Genomic DNA, 18,396 nt, shown 5'->3' on the forward strand with positions numbered 1-18,396 from the left:
TATCCACTGAAACCTATAATCACGGTCCATGATATGTTCTGTTATGTGAATTTAAAAAATTCTACTAAAATAAATGAAACAGTGGTACATCCCAGATGTCCTATGTCACCAGTAAGACCTTATCACCAGTAAGGTCATCACTAGAAGGAATATGGATGGCATGTAGTGTACTGCTCTTAAGGACATAGTAAGGAAGAGGTTTGAGCTGTTAAATTGTGGACCTGAAAACCTTTACAATTACCGGTTCTGAAGCAGTATGTTATTGTTATTGTACTGCATACTAATACTGTATTGTACATCTTAACCAACTTCCAGACCGGGCAATTTACCCCTTTCCTGACCAGGCCTAATTCTGCAAATCTGACATGTGTCACTTTATGTGGTAATAACTTTGGAACGCTTTTACTTATCCAAGCCATTCGGAGACTGTTTTCTAGTGACACATTGTACTTCATGTTAATGGTAAATTTGAGTCAATATGTTTTACCTTTAGGCTACTTTCACACTGGCGTTTTGGTTTCTGTTTGTGAAATCCGTTTCAGGGCTCTCACAAGCGGTCCAAAACGGATCAGTTTTCCCTAATGCATTCTGAATGGATAAGGATCAGTTTGCCTCCGTTCCGCCTCCATTCCGCTCTGGAGGCGGACACCAAAACGCTGCTTGTCCGCCTGACGATGCAGAGGCAAATGGATCCATCCTGACACACAATGTAAGCCAATGGGGACGGGGATATTGAACAATAGAAAACGGATCCATCCCCCATTGACTTTAAATGGTGTTCAAGAATGATCTATTTTGGCAACGTAAAAGATAATACAAACGGATGCGTTCTTTTAGGACGTTAGAAGGTTTAGAATTTTAGAAGCATTTTTGAAATTTTTAGCAAAATTTCCATAGTCAACTTTTTTAAAGGGAACCTGTCACCGGGATTTTGTGTATAGAGCTGAGGACATGGGTTGCTAGATATCCGCTAACACATCCGCAATACCCAGTCCCCATAGCTCTGTGTGCTTTTATTGTTTAAAAAAAAACGATTTGATACATATGCAAATTAACCTGAGATGAGTCCTGTACGTGAGATGAGTCTGGGACAGAAGTCATCTCAGGTTAATTTGCATATGTATCAAATCGGTTTTTTTACACAATAAAAGCACACAGAGCTATGGGGACTGGGTATTGCGGATGTGCTAGCAGCCATCTAGCAGCCCATGTCCTCAGCTCTATACCCAAAATCCAGGTGACAGGTTCCCTTTATGGACCAGTTCAGTTCTGTAGTCACTTTTTTGGGGCTCACATAATAGAACCAACCCATAAATGACTCCATTTTAGAAACGACACCCTTAAAACTATTCAAAACTGGTTTTAGAAATTTTGTTAACCCTTTAGGTATTCCATAGGAATTAAAGCAATATTGAGGTGAAGTTTCAAAATTTGACTTTTTTTGCAGATTTTCTAATTTAATCATTTTTTCCTGGAACACAGCAAGGGTTAACAACTAAACAAACCACAATATTTATTACCCTGATTCTGCAGTTTGCAGAAACATCCCATATGTGGTCGTATACTGCTGTTTGGGCTCACGACAGGGCACAGAATGCAAGTAGCGCCATGTGGTTTTGGGAGGGAAGATTTTGCTGGAATGGTCTTTAGGTGCTATGTTGCATTTGAAGAGACCCTGAGGTGCCCCCACAGTCAAAACCCCCAAAAAGTCACCTGGATCGTTTTTTTTGCCTAAATAAAAACACTCACAGCTATGGGGAATCTATATTGCGGACGTGCTAGCGGCGATCTAGCAGAGCATGTCCGCAGCTCTATAGGCAAAATCCAGGTGAAAAAAGTCCCTGTCCTGCCTTGCTGAGATGAATATGTCCAGGATGAGTGGAGGAAAAACAAACTGATTAACACTCGTCATATGATTATATGTTTCAGGCTACTTTCACACTAGCGTTTCTATTTTCCGGTATTTGGCTCCGTCATAGGGTCTCAATAATGTAAAAAAACGCTTCCATTTTATCCTCATGCATTGTCAATAGGGACAAAACATAACTGAACATAACATTCAGTTCTGTTTGGTTGCGTTCTCATACCAGAGAGCAAACCGCAGCATGCTGCGGTTTCCTTTTCGTCATGAAATGTGGAGCAAGACTGATCCGTCATGACCCACAATGCAAGTCAATGGGGATGGATGCGTTTTCTCTGACAAGATAGAAAACGGATCCGTCCTCCATTGACTTTTAATGGAGTTCATGACGGATCAGCTATGTTAAAGATAATACAACCGGATCCATTCATAATGGATGCAGATGGTTGTATTATCAGTAACAGAAGCGTTTTTGCTGAACCCGGCCGGATCCAGCAAAAACGCTAGTGTGAAAGTAGCCTAACTCTTATTCAATAACTTCCAGATATGCTAATTAATCTTATATCTGAAATACAATGAATTTCAAAAGTCTTCAAACCTTTTCACTTTTTTTCACATTTTGTTATATTGCTGCCTTGTGCTAAAATAACAAAATCAGTTTTTCCCCAATCATTCTGCACTCAATACCCCATAAAGTCAAGGTAAAAATTTCCGAAATCTCTGCTTATTTCTTGAAAAGGAAAAAAATTAAATATTGCATTGACGTAAGTATTAAGACACTTTACTCAGTACTTAGTTGAAGCACCTTTGACAACAATTACAGCCTCGAGTCTTCTTAGGTATGATGCCACAAGATTTGTACTCCTGGATTTGAGGATTTACTGCCATTCTTCTCTGCAGATCCTCACAAGATCTGTCAGGTTGGATGGGACCATCAGTGGACAGCCATTTTCAGGTCTCTTTCGAAAGATGTTTGATAGAGTTCAAGTCAGGGGTCTGGCTGGGCCACTTAAGGACATTCACAGAGTTTTCTCTAAGCAGAGAATATTGTTTCTCACAGTCTGAGAGTCTTTTAGGTGCTTTTTGCAAACTTTAGGTGGGCTTTAATGTGTTTTTTACTGAGGAGTGGCTTCTTTTTGGCCACTCTACCATAAAGTCCAAATTGGTTGAGTGCGGCAATGATGATTGAATTTCTGGAATTTCTCTCATTTGCAAACATGATCTTTGGTGCTCAGCTAGAGTGACCATTGGGTTCTTGGTCACCTCTCTTACCAAGGCACTTTTCTACCAATTGCTTAGTTTGGTAGGGCAGCCAGCTCTATGAAGAGTTCTGGTTTTTCCAAACTTCATCCATTTAATAATTATAGAGGCCACTGTGCTCTTGGGAACTTTCAGTGGTGCAGAATATTTTGACCCCCTTCTCCAGTTCTCCAGATCTGTGCCTCCACATAATCCGGTCTCTGAGTTCTGTAGGCAGTTCTTTCCTCCTCATGGCTTGGTTTTTGCTCTGATATGCATTATCAGCTGTGAGACCTTATATAGACAGAGCCGTTTCTTTTAAAATCATGACATGTCCAATCAACTGAATTTACCACAGATGGACTAAAGGTGCAGAAACATCTTAAAGATGATCAAGAGAAATGTGAGTGTCACGGCGCAGTGTGGGTAAATAACTCCACACTGGCCACAAGAGGGAAGGGAAAAGGTACTAGGCCTGGAAACTAGGGAAAGGGGGAAATGTCACCACCTAGTGAATCCCTAACCCGAGCCCTGACTACTATAAGTATGAACAGACCTTGATGGTAGGAATGTTCAAACGCTGGAACCTAGGGCCCTATCTGACCCTAAAGGGCCCTGGAAATAGTGTTAGGACAAGAGATTACCTTTTCATTCCCAGCTGAAGGAACGGGAGACTCCCTCAGGCCTAACACCAAAAGGTATGGGAAAACCACAAACAAGAAATAGGGAAAAGACACTTAACTCCAAGGTATGCTGACGAGCAGGAACGCAGAGGAGAACCAGACACCAGTTCCTCACAACCAAAAAGGAGCTATCAACTGCATAGCATGATGGGTGAGGCCAGACTAAGTAGAGGAGTAGGAATGACCACTTAAGCTACACCTGAGACCAGAGGTATGGTCATACCCAGCAACAACACAGAAGAGTGAAACCAAAGAGGCTGTCAGATCACATCACGTGAAGCCAGTCTTTTAGATCTTCTGACCCCTGTCACAGGAGAGACCGTGATAGTGCCCCCCCCCCCCTTTCTACGGGTGGCTTCCGGACACCCAGGACTGACCTTATCCGGATGAGCTCTGTGAAAGGCTTTCACCAGATGACTAGCATTAACGTCGGCAGCTGGAACCCACATCCTCTCCTCTGGTCCGTAACCCCTGCAGATACTGGAGGGGTCTATGGAGAGTTCAGGAGTCAACTAGGCTGGAGATATGAAATTCCAGATTACCGTCCACCACGACAGGAGCAGGGGGCAAGGAGGACGGTTCAACAGGTTTGACACATCTTTTCAACAACGACTTATGGAACACATTATGAATCTTCAAAGCCTGAGGAAGTTCAAAATGAAAGGCTACTGGGTTAATAATGGCAGTGATCTTATATGGACCAATAAACCTTGGACCCCAACTTCCAAGAAGATATTTTCAACTTAATGTTTCTTGTGGACAGCCACACAGAATCACCCACTCTCAGGTCCGCACCATTCATACATCTCTTGTCAGCCATACGTTTATACTTGCTGCCTATTTTCCGCCAACTAGATGAAAAAGAAGAGGAAAATCGTTCCTCTTTAGGTATATCAGAAGTCTCCGTACCAGAAAATGTGCCAAATTGTGGGTGGAACTCAAATGCTCCAAAAAACGGCGACTTATCAGTGGATTCCTGTCTAAGGTTATGTATGGCAACCTCGGCTAAAGACAAAAATGAGGACCACTCCTCCTGGTTCTCTGAGACAAAACATCTCAAATAAGTCTCCAGATCTCTGGGGGTGCGTTCTGTCTGTCCGTTCGACTGACGATGAAAGGCCGAAGAGAAGGACAATTGTACCCCCAGACGAGTACAAAACGCTTTCCAGAATTTGGAAACAAACTGAGTCCCCCTATCAGAGGGGACACAGCAGACACATAGTCCTCAACACACTTACGCAACCCTGGACACCAAAATCTACAAGAGATGAGGTTGACAGTGGATCTGCTCCCAGGGTTTCCTGTGAGAACCGTACAATGATGTTCCTCAAACACTTTGTGATGTAATTCAGAAGGAACACACAACTTCCCCAGAGGACAAGAATCTAGTGCATCTTCATGGGCCTCCAACACCTCTGCCTCAAGGTCAGGATATAGGGCGGATATAACCACCCCCTCAGACAGTATCGGACCGGGATCTTCCGAATAACCCCCCCCCACAGGAAAGCTACGCGACAAAGCATCAGCCTTGGCGTTCTTAACCCCAGGGCGATAGGTGACGATAAAATTAAATCTGGTAAAAAATAATGACCACCTGCTTGGGTTCAGTCATTTAGCCGACTCCAGGTAAGCCAGATTTTTGTGATCAGTAAGCACAGTAATAGGATGAATTGCTCCTTCCAACCAATGACGCCACTCCTCAAAAGCCAACTTAATGGCCAGCAACTCTCTATTACCCACGTCATCATTTCTTTCTGCAGTAGAGAGTTTCTTAGAGAAGAATGCACATGGGCGCCATTTACTAGGTGAAGGACCCTGCGACAAGACTGCTCCTACCCCTAACACGGATGTGTCAACTTCCACAATAAATGCCTGGGACACATTTGGTTGCACCAGTATAGGAGCAAAAGCAAAACATTCCTTCACCGCAGAAAAAGCTTGTAATGCTGCATCAGACCAGACTGAGACATCGGAACCTTTCCTAGTCATGTCCATTAAAAGGTTTAACCACAGTCGAGTAGTTCAAAATGAATTTACTGTAGTAGTTGGTGAACCCCAAAAACAGCATAAGCACTTTCAGATTTTCGAGTCGATCCCAGTCCAACACAGCACGGACCTTTTTTGGATCCATACAAAAACCTGAAGATGAGAGTAGGTAACCCAGGAATTGCACTTCCTGAACTGCAAATACACACTTCTCCATCTTAGCATACAATTTATTCTCTCTTAGGATCTGTAACACCTGTCTCAGGTGATACTGATGAGTCTCCATATCTGGAGAATAAATTAGTATGTAATCCAGTTACACAACAACAAACCTCCCCACCAGATGAGGAAAGATATCATTAACAAAATGCTGGAAAACCGCAGGAGCATTTGTTAACCCAAATGGCATGACCAGAATCTCAAAATGACCATCTCGGGTATTAAACGCTGTCTTCCATTCATCCCCCTCCTTGATTCTGACCAGATTATATGCTCCTCTTAGGTCCAACTTGGAGAACACCTTGGTACCAACAATCTGATTAAACAAGTCAGGAATCAAAGGAAGCGGGTACGGATCACAGACCGTAATCCGATCGAGCTCACGGAAGTCCAGACATGGCCTGAGAGTTCCATCTTTCTTCTTTACAAAGAAAAACTCTGCTGCCACTGGGGACTTGTAAGGTCTAATATGTCCCTTAGACAAACATTAGGCAATATACTCTCGCATGGCCGCTCTTTCGGGTTCAGAAAGGTTATATAACCTAGATTTGGGCAACTTTGCTCCGAGAATAAGATTGATAGGACAATAATATTCTTGGTGTGGGGGTAAATCCTGGCAACCACTCTCAGAAAATACATCAGAAAAATCAGAAATGAAAGAGGGAACAGCTTTAGTGGTCAAGACAGAAAGAGATGTATTAAGACAGTTGTCCATGCAATAATCACTCCACTTGAGAATCTGTCTCTCTTGCCAGTCAATGGTAACATTATGTTTGTTCAACCATGGTAAACCCAGAACCAATGGAGCAGGCAATCCCTCCAGTACAAAACATGAAATGGATTCCTGATGAAAATCACCCACTCTTAAACGGATGTCCTGCACCACCTGTGACAAACATCTCTGAGAAAGTGGTGGGGAGTCTAATGCAAACACCTAAATATTTTACTCTAATGCACTTGTAGTCAACCCATGCAAATGGACGAACTGCCCATCAACTGGTTTAACCCCTGCCCCACTGTCAATAAACACATCAATTCCCACAGTTTTGGACTCTAGCGCCACCTCGGCAGACAGGGGAAATCGGGTAGTACCAGTACATGACAAAAGTAAGTTCTCTGACTCCCCACCCAAACCACCAAGAGTAAGATGGGAATAAAATTTTTTTTTTTTTTGTTTTCACCTTGACCCTGAACGTAAGGACAAACATTAACAAAATATGCCCTTTTTCCACAGAAAAAACATACTCCCTTCTTATGACTAACACTCTTGCAAGCAGGCCCAGGGGTAGCTCCCCCTAACTGCATTGGTTCATCACCAGGCATAAACTCAGAAGTCTCTCCATCCAGGGTGTCAGATGAAGTCGCCACGTTCTATGATCGTTCGTCCTGAGAGTGAGGGACCTTAGATCTCTCTCTCTCAAACATCTATCCATACGTACAGCAAGGGACATAGCTCTTTCCAATGACTCAAATGATTTTCGTGAAAGGCCAACGCATCCTATAGCCTCTCGGATAATCCCTGATAGAATTGGCTATGGAGAACCTAGGGCTCTATCTGACCCTAAAGGGCCCTGGAAATAGTGTTAGGACAAGAGATGACCTTTTCCTTTCCAGCAGAAGGAACAGGAGACTCCCTCAGGCCTAACACCAAAAGTTAGGGAAAAATCACAAACAAGAAATAGGAAAAAGACACTTAACTCCAAGGTATGCAGACGAGCAGGAACTCAGTGGAGAACCAGACACCAGCTCTTCACAACCAAAAAGGAGCTATCAACTGCATAGCATGATGGGTGAGGCCAGACTAAGTAGACGAATAGGAATGACCACTTAAGCTACACCTGAGACCAGAGGTGTGGTCATACCCAGCAACAACACAGAAGAGTGAAACCAGAGAGGCTGTCAGATCACATCACGTGCAGCCAGTCTTTTAGATCTTCTGACCCCTGTCACAGGAGAGACCGTGACAGGGAGGCCCCAGAGCTGAATTCCATAGTGTCATAGCATAGGGTCTGAATACTTATGTCCATGAGAAATTTTTAATAAATTAGCAACAATTTCGAAAATCCTGTTTTCAGGTTTTCATTATGGAGTATTGAGTGCAGATTGATGGGGGGGGGACTTAATTTTTGGTTAAATTTTAGCATGAGACTGCAACATAACAAAATCTGAGAAAAGTTCAATTATTTGTATCTAATAAGTATCTGTATGTCAGATGAACCCCAAAGCCAAGTAAAATAACAAAACTCCATTCTTCCTAGACACGTTCACTGAACACCAATCATTTACTTACTTCAACCATTTTTTCTATGTGTTGGCACAACAGGGCCTGGTCTGGTTTAGCTTTTAGGGAAGCCCATTCCTCCAAAGGAGGTGACGGGGATGGAGGTGATTTTATGTTGGCTTGCTGAAAGAGATAAAATGTAATTTGATAAATTCCAATGATCATTATGTTTTTCAAATATTTTTTTTATTCATGAGTTCATGCTTTATAAAATCTATATAATCAAAACGAGAAAGTAAACTTTTATGTTAAAAAATACTGAATATGTTTTATATTTTAGATTCTTCAAAGTAGCCCCTTTTTCTTTGATGACAGCTTTGCACACTTATGGCATTCTCTCAATCAGCTTCATGAGGTAGCCACTGTCACGCCCGTGTGTGGGAGGGAGACACCACACCGGACGAAGAAGGAGACAAGGAACAAGACCTGAAAGCTAGGGAAGAAAGAAGGACACCTCCTAGTCAAATTCCTAGTCACAGTCCTGACTGGCTATCAGTATGAACAGACCCCAAAGGTAGGTGAGTTCATACGCAGGAGCACCTAGAGTCCTAACTCACCCTATAAGACCCTGGCATTAGTGACAGGACTGAGACTACCTGTTCCTCCAGAAAGGAAGGACGAACAGGAGTCTCACTCAGGCCTACAACAAAGGGCAGGGGAAAAACAACACACAGATAAACCAAAACAAAATGCAAAAGGGAAAGGAAACACTTAACTTTCCAGTAGTTATGGCAGCAACAGGAACTCAGCTGAGAACCAAACACCATCAGACCACAGATACCACTGAAGCTATAAACCCCACAGCATTGTGGGAGAACAAACTATAAATAAGGGAAGTTAAATTGCCACAATAGCAAAACCCGGAGGTCAGAGGTGTGGCCAGTATCAGAAACAACACAGACGCCTATTGATCCACAAGGAAACCTGTCAGATCAAAGCACGTGTTGCCAGTCTCACAGATCTTTGTCACCCACTGTCGCAGGGACGTCCGTATGTCTCAGTACGTCCGTGACAGCTACCTGAAATGATTTTCAGTTAACAGTTATGCCTTGTGAAGAGCTAATTTGTGGAATTTCTTGCCTTAGTAACGTGTTTGAGACCATCAGTTGTGTTTTACAGAGGTAGGACTGATACACAATTCCATACAGTATTTAGCCCTATTATACTATATAAATACAATAAAAAACTCCAATACGTTGCCTCAATTGGTTGCCACAGCAGGTCCCAAATGTGAAGTGGGCTGAATTCACAAAGTCAATATGCGTTTCTGCAGGACTGCGCGAAATCCTAATATTTAGATGAGGTGACCTTTTTGAGTTGAACCATCCAATTATATGTATACAGGCAAAGCACTAGATTCACCAGATTTCCTCCTTCCACAACAGCTCCTGTGAGACATCAAAAACCGCACCAGTAGTGAAGCACTGTGAATACCATTCACCCGCACTTTAAGCTGATATACTCACAATCGCAGATGGAATGCAGGCACATCATACCAGTCTATAGATCTTAAATTCCTCCTCTCTTCTCATGTAGTACCTAGGAAGTTTTAAAGTCGCTCCAATAGTGAAGAACCGTCATTCACTCAAATATAAAATCCTTTTGTTATACTCACATGTGCAAGTAAAACTTCACGCAACAATAAAAAAATCACAGCCTAGTGTTTCTGCCCGATCCGGGTTTTGCTCCAAACTTCATCAGGGGCGTGAAGTGCAGTCATGAAAACCATCAAACAATATGATTAAACTGGCTGTTATGAGGACCGACCCAGGAATGAAAGTCTAAGACTTATCTCTGCTGCAGAGGATAAGTTCATTACAGTTATAAACCTCAGAAAAAGCAAGGCAACAGCACCTCAAATTAGAGCCTATATAAATGCTTTACAGAAATCAAGTACGAGACACATCTCAACATCAACTGTTCAGAGGAGACTGTGAGAATCAGGCCTTAATTGTTCAATTACTGCAAAGAAGCCACTACCGAGGAACAAGAAGAAGAGAATTGCTTGGGCCAAGAAACAAGGAACTGATGAGTCAAAATTTGAGATTTAAATACTGTATGTGGTTCCTAACATGAAGCATGGAGAAGGAAGTGTGATGGTGTGGGGGCTTTACAAGTGACACTGTTGGTGATGTATTCAAAATTCAAGAATGGCTTCACTAACATGGCTACCACAGCATTCTGCAGCACCATGCCATCCCATCTGTTTTGTGCTGCTCAGCACCTCTTTCAAGATTTTTGGAAACTAATTTCAAACAGCTACCTCCTGAAACTGACTTAGAGCATGCCAAGAGCATGCAAAGCCGTCCTCAAAGCTAAAGGGGGCTACTTGAGTGTGATTTCTAACCTAAATTTCTATATGAGACATCAACTGTGTGCACATACAGTACAGACCAAAAGTTTGGACACACCTTCTCATTCAAAGAGTTTTCTTTATTTTCATGACTATGAAGGCATCAAAACTATGAATTAACACATGTGGAATTATATACATAACAAACAAGTGTGAAACAACTGAAAATATGTCATATTCTAGGTTCTTCAAAGTAGCCACCTTTTGCTTTGATTACTGCTTTGCACACTCTTGGCATTCTCTTGATGAGCTTCAAGAGGTAGTCCCCTGAAATGGTTTTCACTTCACAGGTGTGCCCTGTCAGGTTTAATAAGTGGGATTTCTTGCCTTATAAATGGGGTTGGGACCATCAGTTGCATTGAGGAGAAGTCAGGTGGATACACAGCTGATAGTCCTACTGAATAGACTGTTAGAATTTGTATTATGGCAAGAAAAAAGCAGCTAAGTAAAGAAAAACGAGTGGCCATCATTACTTTAAGAAATTAAGGTCAGTCAGTCAGCCGTAAAATTGGGAAAACTTTGAAAGTAAGGGCTATTTGACCATGAAGGAGAGTGATGGGGTGCTGCGCCAGATGACCTGGCCTCCACAGTCACCGGACCTGAACCCAATCGAGATGGTTTGGGGTGAGTTGGACCGCAGAGTGAAGGCAAAAGGGCCAACAAGTGCTAAGCATCTCTGGGAACTCCTTCAAGACTGTTGGAAGACCATTTCAGGGGACTACCTCTTGAAGCTCATCAAGAGAATGCCAAGAGTGTGCAAAGCAGTAATCAAAGCAAAAGGTGGCTACTTTGAAGAACCTAGAATATGACATATTTTCTGTTGTTTCACACTTGTTTGTTATATATATAATTCCACATGTGTTAATTCATAGTTTTAATGCCTTCATAGTCATGAAAATAAAGAAAACTCTTTGAATGAGAAGGTGTGTCCAAACTTTTGGTCTGTACTGTATATACTATAATGATAAGAATCTTCAACACATTATATTTTTATGCAAATGCCATTTAACTGAATTCAACCGTTTGGATCTTTATGCTATACTCATTACTTTCAAAGTGGCTTTGGTATGGGCATAGCTTAGTGGATAATGTTGTCTCTGTAGTCTGTCAAATTTACTATAATTTACTCCAGCAGCTGGATTAAATTATTGCGTAAATCTTCACCAGCTAATATAGGTGTAGATTTGATTAAGAGGCCTGACTCCAGCACAAACTAGTTAAAATTTGGCATATGAAACGCCACTCTTGATGAATTCCTCCCATTTTAAGATTCAGAATAATCTATGCCACCCAGTTCAGGTGATAAAATGCCCTCATAGTATGCTCTTGAGGAACAGTATGTTCCTCAGTTATGAAACTCAGGAATATACAGTTGCAAGTTGTGGCACTGACAAACAATGCACATACCTGGATATTTTCCTAACAAAACAGACTATAACACAATAGAATCTGTTGATCCAAACATCTGTCCAAGTTGGATCAGGATGGATTTTTCTCCTTTGAAGTCAAGCTGAACTAAGCTTTCTTTCTCTTTTTCATCTTTCAATGGATCAAATAGTGGATTTATTTCAGGGTGAATGATTATACTTGACAGATGTACAGTATGTATTTTTGTGTGCTTTTTTCATGCATAATTGCAGAGATTTTTACAATGTTAATATTGTATTTCTGTCAAGCTGTGAGATACAGAGTCTAGAGGCTCCCGCTGTATGCTATGTGTTATTGTATGTTAAATAAACAGAGATTTTCTGACATCTATACTGTACAAGAAGAATGCATATTTGAGTACTAACTCTGCTACATCTGTACCTCTGTAGTTATACGCTAAGGATCATAGGATTGCAGACCAAGATACTAAAAGAAGTACAAATCTGTAGTGCATAGCAGCATGATTTAAAGGAAAAATAAATATTTACAGCTTTGGTTCATCTAAAATTCATCATATTTAGGTCACATCCTATAGTTATACCGGTCTGTCCTATTCCTTGCAAAATATTAAGTGTCTTCCCAAATAATATATATCTAAATGTACTGTGAGCATCAACGTGAAATTATGCAATATAAAGGATTCTCATCGAAGTCTATAATGAGGTAACATTTTATTATCTGTATGATGTCCGCAACATACCGACCTCTCATGGTTAAAATAAACTAAGTTCAGATCAGTTGAACTGTGAGCAGTCTGGCTTCTGAGGGAGTAATAGGGATGCTAAAATATGACCTCATCATTATGGCCGCCTAAAAACAGCCACAGTGTCAGCAAATTAAATACAATCCTCATCACTACATCATACCGATGTACGTGCCCTTGGTTCTCTTTGAAGGGACAGCTGATAAATTTCTTCCTCTGATCGATACTGATCCAGGGAAACCTGCAGAAGAAGAGAAAATGATATCAAATATTTTATTTCTAAAGAATTTTTTTTCAATTTTTGAAACTAAGCTCATTAATAAAATCCACCATCAGTTTTGAGGTATTTTCACTCCCATAGTTGCAAGTTCTGTGTTTTAGTCATTGCCAATGAGCTTTTGCCAAGGGAAAATATTAAACAGCAGGCTTAATTTATTAAGTGCCAACAATTATTAACCAGTGCATTCAAAATACAATTTTTTTTCATACTTTGTTTTGGGTGGCAACCTCAATCTGTCATGTTGTAAAGTTTCTAAATGATTTATTAAATTAAAGGAGAAGTGACTTCCAAAAGAACAACCACAGCTAGTTGGAGTTAGATGCTCCTAATTTATTAAGAAGTACATTTCTCTTAATACATTTGACATATCTTTTGCATGTTCATGGTCCAGAAGAAGACATCATTTATTCCAATTCTGACAAATTATAGCAATTCAGCCAGGCACTGGAAGGATCTGCCGTCTACCACTAAACCCCAGAGATTGATCTCTTCACTAAACTAGTAATATAATAATAATAATAATAATAATAATAATAATAATAATAATAAATAATAATAAAATAATAAATAATAAAATAATAAAAAGATACACATTTCTGTGCAAATGTGCCTTTTAACAAATTTAGACTTTTTAGTGCCAGAAAACTGCCATAAATTACCCCATTTGTTAGGCTTTATTCACACATCCTTGTCCATTTAATATCTTTGAAAAAATGCAAAAACTAACAATTCAACAGCACTCTGTAAACGCAAATAACAAAGTAAATACAATAGTGCCATACTCACTATGGAAAATATTGTATTTACTTGATAGTGTTTGCAGAGTGCTGTTGCATTGTGTTTGTTCTTGTTTTGTGCTTTCAGCCATGGCGACGTGCACCTGCATATTGGAATGTGCTGACTAACCCCCATTTTGTTCTTTGAAAAAATGGTCTGTAAAAGCTCAATTTTTGGTCTGTCTGTTCTTTTCCCTCTTTTTGTGACATCAGTATTCAGTGGGCACTGCTAGGCTGAAAAGAAGATTTCCAGGGCAACTCGTACCAATGGTCAGTGAAAATCAGTGAGAGAACATTGTTGCCATCAGCGCTCTGTCAGTGGCTTTCATGGACCCATGGACTTCAATGGGTGTGTTTGGTCAACAGCACAGACCAAAGTAATGCACAGTTCCATTATGTTCCTCTGACCAATGTGCTGTCTGGAAAATGTGTACACCACACGTCCGTGATCTCATGTCCTTAAAATTTCCCAAACACCCCCCCCCCCCCCCCCTCCACACACACACACACACGTTTTCATCCATGCGCTGGGAGAAGCAACAGTGGCGGTGCGGGGACCATGAGTGGCGCTGGGAGCGGGGTAAGTATATTATCAGTGAGGGGCCTGGCACATGTTGGGGGGTTTGAGAAATTGGATAACCCCTTTAACTCTATTGTCATTTCACTGCAAACATTTTCTTATCAGTTGGCCTGATACCCACTGAAAATGAAATGGCAGGGTACATAAACAGCATTTAATTACCTGATTATAACATTCCAGAAGTACCAGGTCAGGAATTTACATTGCTTTTTTGTGCCAGTAAAAAAAGGTGACAAAAATGCATCATAAAAATGCATCATGCAGTTTTACCATAATTGCTAAATTTTAGTTTTTACAGTTTACTGTAAGAAAAAAATGTGTTTCGGCTTTTAAATGTGACAGAAACTGCAATATGTAAACCAACCCTTAATGTTGGTGACATGGGTGATATAAATGAGAGGGTTAGTGAAACATAGGGCAGATATTCTGCTTGATCCAGCATTTGAGTGATTACAGAAACAATGGGGCACATTAGTTAAGACCAGCATTTTAGATGCCAGTCTTAATAAAGGCCAATAGCTGGAGGTGGTTCCGCCGAAGTTATGAAGAGGCACCTGCATCCAGCGCCAGTTCTAAATGTAAGACAGCTTCTGAGCTGTCTTACATTTAGAACATTTTCTATGCCTAAAACAGGCGTAGAAAATGATGAATGAGATGAGGCTAAAAGTCGTAGATGGTGGCGCAACTGACCATTGCACCACCATCTGCACCTGAAATATGCCTAACTTAGGCGTATTTCAGAATAGTAAATGACCCCCAAAGTCCATAGAACTGCCCATGGCTATGAGGAAGTGATAAAACCTTACTGTAATGGGTTATCCGGTTTAAAGAACCATTAAGGCATGTTAAACTCAGTCTCTTACACTTATTATTCACTCAGACACTTAAGGACCACAGGTGTCCTAAAAATCAATGACACAGAAAACATGAAAATATTGATTTGATTTAGATCTCTCTTTTGTTCATTCACTTTGCATTTTGTTAATTGATACAAAAAAAATTATTAACACTTCTATTTTGTAAAGCATTTCTACTTTCCAGCATTACCCACACCTGCCTAAAATCTTTGAACAGTACTGTATATTTTATATTTTAATATTTTTTTAATATTTTTTTCATATTTAATATTTATGGTATTTCCTCCTGTGAGCTATATAATCTCCTGTAAGCATCACGTCTATCATCACAATGAAAACCCAACATGACCACCAGACTAAGGATGAGCGAATCCATATGTAACAAACCAGGCTTGTTACACAAAAATTTGTCTGACAAACAAACCTGAAACTTTTCAGGTTTGCTTCAGATGAATCCATTAAAATGGCATGCAGCACCATTTTATTGCACATGGTGGGGAATACCACAAGGGAGGAAGAAAAAGGATCCCCACACAACCCTGAGAAGTAGGGGGCTTGCCCTGGTTGGCTCACTGGCTGACAGACTGCCTGGATCAGCCAATCATTGGGGCAGCAGGCAGGGAGGTGCCTATGCAGAACGTTGTGAAAAACCTGTAAGATTAAAATAAGCCATGGGCATTTAAACACAAACATAGGTACCAGAGCTCTACTGAAATACATGAGGTGGCATCACTGGACCCTGTGGGAAAATAGAATTGGCCAGCATTCCCAACTGGAATAAGTCTGTCCTTCTCCCGGTCATCTTTATGGCAGTCAGCCCTCATCCCCAAGCAATGTAGTGTCCTTCTCATCACCAACTGCTTCTTCTCCTGCTCAGACTCCTCCTTGTCCTCCACTCCATCCTGAGACATTCATAATGGAATGTGTGGCCCTGAGAAAACTATTCATAAACAGCAATTAGCTTATGTGCAAGCTGTACTCCCACCTGGCTAAGTTGCTGGCGGTTTCAGTTGCTGTGTACCGCTAAGTTGTGGTAAATGTGGCACACTTCTGCATCTGCACCCAATTTTAATATTTCTGGTTTTTGGCAGTGTGGTGGAATTCTTCGTCGGGCAAGCGAGAGTACCATCCCATTCAGAAAAATTTACTCTCATCAGTCTGCAAATGTGGTGCACTTCCGTGCCTTTACCTAAATTTTAGTCACCTCTTTCTAGCTGTCTCTGCTACAACAAGCAGCTGCTGCAGCCAGTTCAGTTCAGCTAGTTTTTAAAACGATGGAATAGTTTTTCCCACTGCCGCGCCAGTTGCCAAAACTTGTCTTGTTAACCCCCTCCCGTCTGCCCATTGACTATAAACGTCCGGGAGGTGGATCTCTATTTCTGAAAGCACGTTCTAAAACATCCTGCAGCTTTCCCCCCTGTGCTCCGCCCCTGTATATAGAAACTCCGTGACTGAGCTCCCTCCTGACAGCCAAGAATATGAAGCTTTAGGCCCCTTTCACACGGGCGTTGCGGATTGGGGCCGGATGCGTTCAGGGTGCGTTCAGTGAAACTCGCACCACTTTGCTAGTAAGTTCAGTCAGTTTTGTCTGCGATTATATTCAGTTTTTCAGTTTTTGATGCGTTTTTCACGCGCGTGATAAAAAACTGAAGGTTTACAAACAACATCTCTTAGCAACCATCAGTGAAAAACGCATCGCACCCGCACTTGCTTGCGGATGCAATGCGTTTTTCACTGAAGCCCCATTCACTTCTATGGGGCCAGGGCTGCGTGAAAAACGCAGAATATAGAACATGCTGCGTTTTTCACGCAACGCAGAACTGATGCGTGAAAAAAACGCTCATGTACACAGACTCATTGAAATGAATAGGTCAGGATTCAGTGCGGGTGCTATGCATTCACGTCACGCATTGCACCCGCGCGGAAATCTCGCCCGTGTGAAAGGGGCCTTACCCTGAGACCTTTTTTGCTGGTCTCCGGGCTTTTGATCGCTCTGGCAAGCAGTCAGAGCGATCACAAATGCATGTATCATCTCCCTCTCATTACTGCCAGTCAGAGAGGGAGATCGGTATTTAAACTAGGCATCACGATCGCAATGCTAAACTGTAAGCCCTGGAGACTGATCAGCATGGTCTCCAGGGCATGTGAGCTCTGTAATTTCCAGTTACAGTACTCAGAAATGCTTGTACCGTCTCCCTCTCTGTAGCGCTGGCAGGAGAGGGAGATCGGTACATTCACACCCCACCAGCGATCCCCCAGCAGATGTTTACACTGGAGACAAATCAGCATAGTCTCCAGAGCATGTGTTGTGAACGCTGTAATTTCCAGTTACAGCGCTCAGAAAGGCTTGTACCGTCTCCCTCTCATTAGCGCTGGCAGGAGAGGGAGATCGGTACATTTACACTCCACCAGCGATCCCCCAGTAGCTGGTTTTCACCTGGAGACCAATCAGCATGATTGCGCTGTACAGCCTCTCTGGGGGGTGCTTTTCTCCTGAAACTGGGGCTACTATGTCAGCCCCAGTTACAGGAGAAATCAACAGTGAAAAGAAAAAAAAAAGTGAAGTTAAATGTCCCCCAGAGGTCTTGTATGACCTTATGGGGGACGCAATGTTAAAAAAAAATTAAGTATTCATATGTAAAAAAAAAAAAATTCCCCAAGTAAGGAAAAAAAAAAAAATGTTAAAAATAGAAAAAATAAAATAAAACAGACATATTTGGTATTGCCGCATCCGTGACGGTCGGCTCTATAAATATATTGCATAATCGACCAAGTCCAATAAACACCATAAAAAATAATAATAATAACTGTCAAAAAAAGCTATTTTTGTCACCTTACATCACAAAAAGTGGAACACCAAGTGATCAAAAAGGCATATGTCCCACAAAATGGTACCAATAAATTTTTTTGGTTTCAAAAATGCTATTATTGTGTTAAAGTGAAATAAATAAAAAAGTATACATATTAGGTATTGCCGCGTCTGTTAAAACCAGCTCTATAAAAACATCACATGACCTAACCCCTTGAGTGAACACTGTAAAAAATAAAAAATAAAAACTGTGTCAAAACAAGCAATTTTTGTCACCTTACATCACAAAAAGTGCAACACCAAGTGATCAAAAAGGCATATGTCCCACAAAATGGTACCAA

The 18,396-nt window shown here is 41.3% G+C and overlaps 1 protein-coding gene across 5 annotated transcripts in view; it reads right to left on the bottom strand.

The window, feature by feature from the left end:
* RASGRP2 (RAS guanyl releasing protein 2) overlaps positions 1-18,396 on the bottom strand; it is a 404,443-nt gene that overhangs the window by 178,036 nt on the left and 208,011 nt on the right. For all 5 annotated transcript variants that reach the window (XM_040409574.1, XM_040409572.1, XM_040409573.1 and 2 more), the window contains 2 exons: positions 12,917-12,994; positions 8,279-8,392 (listed from right to left, as the gene is read on the bottom strand). In XM_040409574.1, coding sequence (XP_040265508.1) covers positions 8,279-8,392; positions 12,917-12,994 — 192 coding nt within the window. The remainder of the gene's footprint in view (positions 1-8,278; positions 8,393-12,916; positions 12,995-18,396) is intronic.

The sequence above is a fragment of the Bufo bufo genome, chromosome 10 (genome assembly GCF_905171765.1).
Source record: "Bufo bufo chromosome 10, aBufBuf1.1, whole genome shotgun sequence".
Classification (NCBI taxonomy): domain Eukaryota; kingdom Metazoa; phylum Chordata; class Amphibia; order Anura; family Bufonidae; genus Bufo; species Bufo bufo.